Source organism: Propithecus coquereli, unplaced genomic scaffold (genome assembly GCF_000956105.1).
Source record: "Propithecus coquereli isolate 6110/MARCELLA unplaced genomic scaffold, Pcoq_1.0 Scaffold1073, whole genome shotgun sequence".
Lineage (NCBI taxonomy): Eukaryota > Metazoa > Chordata > Mammalia > Primates > Indriidae > Propithecus > Propithecus coquereli.
The window spans coordinates 139,405-149,421 of NW_012134670.1; the positions used below are offsets into that span (position 1 = coordinate 139,405).

The following is a 10,017-nucleotide window of genomic DNA, read 5'->3' on the forward strand; positions in this document are numbered from 1 at the left end:
CAATTCTATGAGGTACCTAGAACAGGCAAATTCACAGAAAGTAGAAGGAAGGTTGCCAAGGGCTGGGGAGAAGGAGAAAATGGAGAGTTAGTGTTTAAAGGGTACAGAATATCTGTTTGGGATGACGAAAAAGCTCTGGAAACAGATGGTGGTGATGGCTGTACAAAGACTGTGGATGCGCTCGATGCCACTGAACTGTACATGGAAAGTGGTTAAAATGGCAAATTTTATGCTATGTATATTTTACGATAGAAAGATTTTAAAAACATTTTCCCATGTCTTGCACATGTTTTGTAATGTGGTAATCTGCCTTCACTAAACTCCCAACACGACTAACAATTACTTTGTTCAGTTTCCAAAGAGGTTTCTTCTCTGTTTTCTAAAGTAGTAGTATCCTTATCTCTGAAATCTTACTCCCTAAAAGATGAACAGAATTTTGAAACTCAGGGGCAAAGAAGGGCCTGGTTTCACTCCTATTTGAGGTAAGACATGATGCTAACTGTAGAGTGCTGTCTTAGCTGCTTCAATATAGGTGTGGTATATGGTCTAAGGGAGGCCAAGGCCAAGGACATGGTCCACAGATGCTTTCTGAACTGGGCCAGAGCCATACCCCAGGTTTGGGGCTTAGAATAAAAGCTGTGAGTAAACAGGCTACCAACTAAATGTTGACCAATAGGGAGTTGTTAATAAATTATGGGAAAGCCATTTGTTAATATGTTTTGTAACCAATAAGACCATTCATAAAAATTTAATGCCAAAGGGACAAGACTTATGCTATAACATTTAGTAAAAAAGCCAGAAGGATGATTTGACTAAAATGTTGAATGATTATCAACAGGCTGCAGTATTACGGGGGATACTTCCTTTCATTCTTTCTCCAGTGTGCCTTTCATATCTTTTTAATAAGTCGATAGTTCTCCAAGTGTCATAGCCAGACCAGCAGCACTGCCCGGGAACTTGTGAGAAATGCAAATGACTGGGCCCCTTCCCAGACCTTCTGAATCAGAAACTCAGGGTGAGGTCCAGCAATCTGTGCTTTAACAAGTTTTACAGGCAACTTTTATACACTCTCAAGTTTGAGAAGCATTGTAATAGAATAAAAGTTTTTCTTTTTGTTTTTATCTGTTTGGTTAAAAGTACCTAACTGTATTGACCATTTCCCAGTTCGTATAATACCGAGACTTGCTTTTGTTGAATTCTTCTATAAGTTCTCCAGATAATGCAACTCCGAAGGCAAGAGATTTTGCCTGGATAATCAACAAACTGCTATGAGGTTTCTTGCTCCCCCCAGCTCCAAAATAATCTGAAAGACCAACCGCCATGGAGACTGTGTCTTAGCTGACAGGGCTCAGGGTCTGCAGACAAACCTGATATTATCTGGGCAGCTCACTGCCTCAACTGAATTTCTTCTGGATAAAACCAACAGGATGCCCAAGGCCGGCAGGAGGGCCTGCTCCTACCAGACTGCACCCCAGACAATAACGAAGAGCTCTAGCTTCGAAGCAGGGACCGTGAGGCCATTTGGTTCTACTCTATCAGAATTAAGTCTTTACAGAAGAAAGAGAAAAGAGTGGCATTCTGATCACGGAACATGACTAGTTACAGCAAGATCTAATTTTTAGGGAATGTCTCTGGCCCTGTACTTATATCAACTGCTCTGAGCCCACCCAGGGCCTCTCATGAAGCCATGGGGGTGAAGATACAGACAGGACCCACCCTGGCCAGTTCATGCCATCACAGAGAACTGTTTTCTGAGAATCTTCAGTAGATGCTAGGTCATCACATACCTTTCAGCTCTACCTTCCCCCCAAAAAGGGAAAATGTCCAAATTTTGGAGGAAGAAAAAAGAATATTCTACCCAGCCCCTCCCCCCGCCTCCTCCAAACTGCCCTCCTAATCCAGCAGGCCTTTCGAAGAGTCCAATGGTTTGGTGGAGCACTGATGTTCTGACGCATCATGGCAGCAGGGAAGGGGACCCAGCCGAGGTGGGGGTGGGGAAGGACTATCACCACAACATTCCAACATTAGGCAGCATCAAGGGACACAGAGACTGTGAGGACACTCTACCCAATACTAGGGACCCAGAAGACACAACCATTTCAAAATCTATGGTTTCAGAGGCATTTGGCAGTTTTTTTCCCTCCACAGTGGACCATGGGTTCTCAGGGAGAGGCGCAGGGCCTGCCCCCGTGAGCTGCTGCCGGGGATCAGTCACGCCAGGCTCGACACCCAGCAGTCTTGCTGCCAGTGGAAGGACCTCCAGCCAGGAAGACCAGAGCACCTGGAAGGCTTTACCTCCATGATGGGACTGGACGCCAGGACTTTCTCTTCGATGTTGGTTTCGCTGGCTGAGCCACCAACAGTGGCGAAATAGCGCATGGCGTACTTGGCTGACACCGTCTTCCCGGCTCCAGACTCCCCGCTGACTATGATGGACTGGTTCTTCTCATCTCTGGAAGGGAAAAAGCTCTGATCAGTCATTGCCATGGGAAGGCACTATTGCCTTCCAGGGACTCTGTTAGACAAGGGCCTGAGCCTCGCTGGGAGCACCTCCCCCCACCCTTAGGGATAAGGGTGGATGGCAGTGTAAAAATGTCCTGCCCTGCCTCACACACCTGCACAAGATCTGAAAGCGAGGAGGAAGAAAACAGTTCTGAGGACGACTTACAAAACAGCCATCACCTTTTTTTATGGCCCAGAGGAGAGACACAGCCACCTGGTCACTCTGCCAAGTTGTCTCTGGGTGCACTGCCCCGGACCACTCCCTTACATATGTCCCCTGAGAATTATAATACCACATATGCACTGTCAGTCATATGATCCCACCTCTATTTCTCGAACGTGCCCATCTCGTGCCACTTTATATGTTCTTTCCTCAAGAACAAGGTATTTTCTTCTCTTGTGTTTGAACCTAGCATGCCAGCGGATACAGTTTTGAACATTTCTGTTCATACAAGTATGTCACAGAAGGCATGCTGTTCACCACCAGGCTGATCTCGCCTCAAGTTTCTTAGAAATTGGATAAAACAGTTATTCATGTCAATAAAGGTATTTGAATCAGACTGAATGGAAGGCAGGAAGATACTCTACATCAGTTAAAAACGCATCTATGTTCACCCCTTTAAAACAGGTAGTAGGAAGACAGGCAAGTAAGGGAAAGGGAAGCTCATTTGGTCTCCAAGGAACACAGATGTTCAAAGCAAGTGTTTGGGCCACAGCTGTACCCAACCATCACTTCCAGTTCACAGGCCTACTGCCATGAGGGCAGGTACTCGGCTTCTAATCCCCAGTGCCTATAACAGAGCTTGGCACAAAGTACAGACTCAATATATATCACTCAATATACATCGCAAGGCTAGAAGCAACTTAGGGCTCGACTAACTTAATTCCCTTCTTTTCCAAAGGAAGGCAGGTTAACTCGGGTCTCCTTACACCAGCCCCAGGGGCTTCCTAGGCAGAGTGCGCTAGAGAAGAACAGAGAAGCCACCACGGGCAGCCCTGCCCCACTGACACAAGCTATCAGCAATAGGGAGGGAATGGAGTGGACACAGGTGGCCAGTAGACACTGTTGAGAAGACGAAGCTGAAAGAACGTATCTTTCAAATAAGCTATACCACCAGTTACTTCAAAATTTATGTAGAACCTTACCTAGCATTTGGGGGATGGAACTACAAGAGGCTTTCTGAGATCCCTCGTAGTTCTAGGATATGACTGTCATCATCAGAGAACCTGTTTCTCCTGTGAAATCTATACATTGAAAGGTGGCCCCTGAGGGTGCTTACATTTCCAATTCTCATTTATCTTTTATTTTAATGTTACGCTATATCCATTGGACATAGAGGGTAAGAGATTTACCTCTATTCTCAATATCTTAATTTTCAAGTCCTTAGGGAACTGCTTAAAAGAACAATCCCTCAGGCAACTGAGAGCATAACAAGGTGGGCTTCACACCTCTGAAACACACAAGTTCAATACCGTCTTTAAAACTCCCTGGGTGTCTGCAGCAAGGGGAACTGGACTGTAGTAGCCACACCCAAAAGTGTGGAGTTTTGTCTCAAACTTGTGAGTTTAGCCTAAAATAGGCAGATAAGCACAGGATGTGTCCGAGCCTTGGTCCTCAGCAAAGAACCACTTAGAGTGCAGAGATACATACTGCACAAAGCACTTAATAAAGACCCAAGGAAAGCAACATTCGGATGCCGGGATTGAATGAATCAGATCAGCGGGGGGAGGAGCAGCACTGCCAGGCACCTGTGGCAACACAGCATACACAGAAACCGCACTGCAAGGATACCCAGGTAACAGGCTTGGCAAAGATGAGACACAAACCAGTGACACTTGTCACTTTTCACTTACATCGTCAAGATGGGAATCGCTCTGCACATCACTGGGGAATGACTCATGAGAGAGGCAGAACAGTTTGTGGACCAAGCAGGCAATTCTAGTGAGTGGCCAGAAGTCAAAAAGGAGAGCTAGGGTATGTGACAAGCGTCAAGAATTCAAAAGGAGAAGGAATCAAGGCAGTGAAACCACCCAGCAGGACGCGGAGGTGAATTTTGGCGTTCTAATGAAAATGTACATACATGGCCAAGAAATTAGCAGGAGTCATAAATATCCCCAAGTTTTAAAAAGTTAATCTCCATACTTGAGGCTGTTTGGAGGAACAAGTCTGGGAAATGACCCTTAGCACTAACTCCCACCTCATGTGATGGATATTAGATCTGATGCCGACACGCAGGCTAAAGTCAGATAAATTTACCTCTTAGAGCAACAAGTACCTTTTAACTTCCCTAATTTAGACCAACATAAAATATCTGGAAAAACTGATGATTTTTACTTAGCTTCACTGGACTTCTCTCACACATTCTACCCACTCCCCTCCCTCCCCAGCCTGTGCAGGGCCAGGTGCACATTAGGTACATACACCTGTTCTCCAACAGCCCATAAGGAGCAATGTGCAACACCACTCTCACCTTGCTCTGCATATATTAGCTTTCTTCCCAACTCATTCCGGAGCTGGAATCCAGAATGTGGACTTTAAAGATTCGAATTCAAACCTCTATTGCACCACTGATTAGCCATCTGACTTCCGACACGTAGTTACCTTATTTGACCCTCAGATTAATCTCAGCTCAGTCTCTTAGGGCTTTGATCCCTAAAACGCAAGCTCTTCTAAGGGGTCACACCTTGATTTAGGGACACAGGTCTCTAATTCTTCTTAACACTCCTGGCCAGGTTAAACTTTTAAAGCACAGCTCTCATCATGTTTTTCCCATTCAAAAAAGTCAAATAGCTACTCATTGCTTATCAAGTCCAAACTCCTTAGTCGAGTATATGAGACCCTCTGCAATGCATACCCCTAACAGTAAAACCCTGAAGCAGCATGGGGCAAACTGTGGTTTTGAGAAAAGGACACTGAGCTTTTTAGTCTAAGGATCTGTCCTGAGTCCTGGTTCTGCACGAACAGACTCTCTGTAAGCCCCTTAGCCACACTGTAGAGGATGCCTCCCAACTCATGTACCTGCTGCAAGATTACACGAGATGACCTCCGCACTTCTTAGGAGATGATGGTATTTTGGTTTAGCCAAACAAGACTGTCAGTCTTTGAAGACTGAATTTCTGATATTCCCCCTACCTGAGGTCACCTTCAATATATACCTTTCCACTGAAGTCCTGCCCTTGTCCATGCCAGGGCAGTCTGTCCTGACTCCCCACCCAGGCATCCCAAAAAGGATTATTTCTCCATCTAAGTCTCTCACCTTACTTGCTTTGTACCACTTCTAAGACATTGTCACATTTCACCCCATATCGATGTCAGTCGCTGCATGGTGTCTCACTTGCTGTGTGACTTTGGGTTGCATCTTGTCTCTGGCCTGCCATCTCTTCTGCTCTAAAGTAAAGGGTATTTCTCGGACTTCCCAAGTGATCTTGTCTGTCTGTGACACTGGATGATTCCCTGATTAAAATCCTAACAGGAAGTATAGTTGGGGAAAGCCTTATTTTCAAAATTTGGACATTTAGGGCTAATTATGCTTTAACCTTGACTCCCTGAGCCTATCCATCCTTCCTACCTCCAACAACTCCCCTCCATGGAGGTTGCACCAGCCTCTAGCTAGGAGCCACTGTGCGTGCCTCCCTTTCCCTTAAGCCCATCAGCACATCCTACGGAATGTACAATATCGGCACATCCTATGGAATGTACATCTAGAATGTAGTCTGTTGCCTTCTGTTCCTTATGTCCAAGCCATCATTAACTCTGACATGCATCACAGCAGCTTTCTAACCTCTACTCTTATCCTCCTTTAATACATCTTTATATGACTCTCTGAAAAGCAACATTGGATCTCACCTCTCCCCTGCTTTCAGCCTTCCCATGGCCTCCCTCTGGGGTCCCACATTCCACTGTGTTCAAGGCCCTGGGGGACTGAGCACCTCTCTCCAGCTTCGCTGCGTGGCACTCTTCTCTCTGCTGACTATGTTCAAGCCACACGGGGCTTCTTTATTCTTTCCCGCCTTGCAGTGGCTGAGCAACTCCAGCTCAAACTGATAATCCGCTTTCTTTGACTCAGCTCTTAGTGCCTGGTAATCATATTCTGCCTTATGGTGGCTCATATATAACTGCTTTTTAATGTAATTCATTAACCACCTATTTACATCATGCCCAAGAGATCTGTAAAACTCTTAGCCATGTATCCCTTGCTTAAGAGTCAGAAGACCATTGGGGCCAGTCTTCTCACTTTAAAGAAAACTAAAATTTGGAAAGGCCAAGTGATGTGCCCAGAATTCCCCAGCCAGTGAGACACAGAGCCCAAACGTGACCACAGGCTCCCAACTCCGTGCACAACTTCCCAGCAGGTTATGCTGCAGTTTCTGTATTATCACTACACCCCTTCTTATATAATAAGGCAGCCATGAATGACTCCCCCATAACAAATCTAGCCTCAGGAAAAGGTTCAGTATGAATCAGGGGTCCCATCAGCACCGGCTGGCCGAATATCACCACCTCACCTGAAACATCGCTTCTTCAGAAGCCCTTCCCTGACCATCCTACCCTCATAGCACTCACGACACAATTTACTAATATTTCACTCATCTACTTAGCATACCTCTGACCCTGGTCTCCCCACTAGAACCCTAAGTTCCAGTATGGTCAGTCTCAGAGACCCGCCCAGACATGCAGGCTAGCACCTGGACTGTGTTACGAGGAGGGCTGTCATGTGCAGTGGGACACACCGAGCCCAGTGTCTGGAGCCCCTAGAGTTGTGTAATTTACTACCCACAAAACCAAACTCAGTGGTCTCTGCCTTAAGCTCAGCCTTCCCACAGCTCACCTATGGAGAGGGGACTAACTTTGCTGGGGGACTGAAACTCCGACAGGTACAACTCTACTTCACTGAATTGGAAACTCCCTGGGAGAGGATGAAGAGGTGGGAACACCACCTGCTTAAGCCTCTGACACACGCTGCAGTTGCAAAACAGGAAGGGGAAGCCTGGCTTGCCAAGGCATGGCAGGAAGGACGCTCCATCTCTGAACATAAAGCCCCTCTATCTTTTCCTCCTCTAGTGACAAGTCTGAAAACGTGGCTGTGTCAACAGAATATATTCTGTTCACTAATGGGATAACTGATCCACTGTTTCATGCCTATGTCTATCTACACTCTAATTATACTGTTGGCATCATCACTGAAAATGATATTACTATATACGGTATGACACTATTTTTATAAATTCAGACAAGCAAAATGAAACAACAGAATGATTAGAGACACAAACACACAAAACCGTATCAATACAAAACGATATAAAAACCTCTCCTCTTACAGTGATGGAAGTTAGGGTGCCAAGTAGAAGTCAGGAAGAGAGAAGACCCAGAGTATGAGGCATAAAAGAAGGCTACGCAGGGAGGCAAGAGCACAGCTGGGAACAGAGGTAGGTTAGGTTGGGAGTCAAGTCCAGCAAAAGGGGATACAGACAATTACAGTGACACAGATTTGGGTTTGAAACATCTACACAATTACAATTATTCTAACATTAAAGGGCTTCCTCCCAAGGTTGGAAGCACCATAAAGAATATTTCTGCCACGAAAAGGGCCTGAGAGCTCCAAGCAAGAGATTTTATGAATCCTTCCTACAAGATGGCCAGGCCTGAAAGTGGGAAGGAGACGGGTCCTGGGCACCTGAAGGGAAGGCACCTGTGTGAAGGGCCCTCCAGGCCCAGGGTTAAGCAGGCCCTGGGTTCCAGACGTGAAGGTGGCAGGCAGGCATCCCTGAGCACCTCTGCCACCAGGCGCTGACATCCCGCACTGCCATGCCCGCCCCTCCCAGGGCAGCACAGTGCTCAGGCACAGCCCAGAACTCAAGACAATCCATTCAGGAAGGCTTCATGAATATTCATTGGAAACTGCTTAATTGGTGTTCAACAGGCAAAGTCAGAAGCATCAACTTGGTAAGATGAAAATGAACCTTCTGATAGTGTAACAGGTAAGTACTTAATGCATTTAATATCTGAATATCATTTTCCCACTTCAGTTTCACAGCGGCCCTTGTAACACTAAGCTCTATTTATAAACCTATAATGGGATACAGGTAGTGGCAAAATGAATCTGTCCTCCCATTTACTTGCCGTTCCCAAGAGGGGCTGTCTCCATCTCACCTATGTGATAGCATCACAGAGCGCCATCCAGCTCACCCCTCATTGGTAGATAAGCATAGGGTAGAGTGAGATCAAGCATTGGCTAGGAAGCTCTTCGGTGTCAACGGGAATGCGCCAGTTTCCTTGCTCTTAAAATAAGGGGCTGGAAGATGATCCCTAAGTCTCCTGCTACTCCTGTATCCTGTGATCCCAGACCCAGGTTACAGTGGCGCTGCATGATACGTTCCACATCAACTGCAGTCATTTGCTCATGTCTCAATACACCTTGGAACTCAGAAATCTGTGGGTGGAGGTGAGAGTGAGCAAGAGACGCAAATGCTTTTGGAGATTTTACACTTTATAGACTTGTTTTAATGTTACCACTAGCCAGGGGTGAACTATGATATACACATAAAATGTATAGCCTGTCAAACCAAATAATCACTTTTCAAACTATTCAGTTTGGTCCTGGAAACTATTCTGCTGTGAAGGAACACGCGTTCAAGTAAACTCCTATAAAATGACTTTCCCTCGGCCAGTAGTCCAGCTAGTCTTTGAAGCCAGGTGCATCTGAGTAACTCAGTCTAAAACCCATCCTATTTATACCACACTGTCTCTTTGGTATGCTATAAGATACAAGATCTTTTATTATTTCTTTTATATACTATTTCATCTATTCATTTTTTAAGTTTAGAGCATCCTTTAAGGTCAATTTCAGCATCTGTCTCACTTTTCTGGGTTGCCTCTAGGGAGATCTCGTCTTCCCCACAATTAAAATTGCCACTCGTAAGTTGTCCACACGTAGTTATCTCCCCAACCCCAGGCCTTCCCCCTAAGGGCCAAGCACACATGCCCAACTGCACACTGGACAAGTACACATGGAGGTTGCACAGGTACCCCACATCTACATGTCTGAAACAGAGCTCTTCATCTCCCTACCCATCTGCTCCTCCCGCTGCCTCCTGGAGAGATGGCTCAGTGACCTCACAGCCATGGTGGGGGGGCACCTGGGAACTACCCTTGACTCCTTTCTTTCTCTTACTCCCCAGGCCAAGCTGACTGCACTGCTTTGATGTTTTTCTAGTCCATCCCCCAAGCCCTGTTTCTCCTCCTTTCTCTCCTGGATCATACCACAGCAAAACTGGTCTTCCTATGCCAATTTTATCCCCTGCTCAATCCGTTCCTCCTCACTGCCACTGCAAAGATATTTCCACAACACTCATCTGAGCATGCCAAGGCCCTGCTCATCACCCTTGTGTGAGATCCTGTGGCCTGGACAACATAGTGACCGTCTCTAGTAGTCCAGACCCTTCATGAGCTGTTCCCAGAGACCATTCCAGGCAGAGGTGCCAGGCTGTGCAACGGGTGGGAAAGCACAGGGAGTG

At 46.2% G+C, this 10,017-nt stretch overlaps 1 protein-coding gene across 2 annotated transcripts in view; it reads right to left on the bottom strand.

The window, feature by feature from the left end:
- MYO5B (myosin VB) overlaps window positions 1-10,017 on the bottom strand; it is a 160,101-nt gene that overhangs the window by 132,178 nt on the left and 17,906 nt on the right. For both annotated transcript variants that reach the window (XM_012647361.1, XM_012647355.1), the window contains exon 2: window positions 2,296-2,452. In XM_012647361.1, coding sequence (XP_012502815.1) covers window positions 2,296-2,452 — 157 coding nt within the window. The remainder of the gene's footprint in view (window positions 1-2,295; window positions 2,453-10,017) is intronic.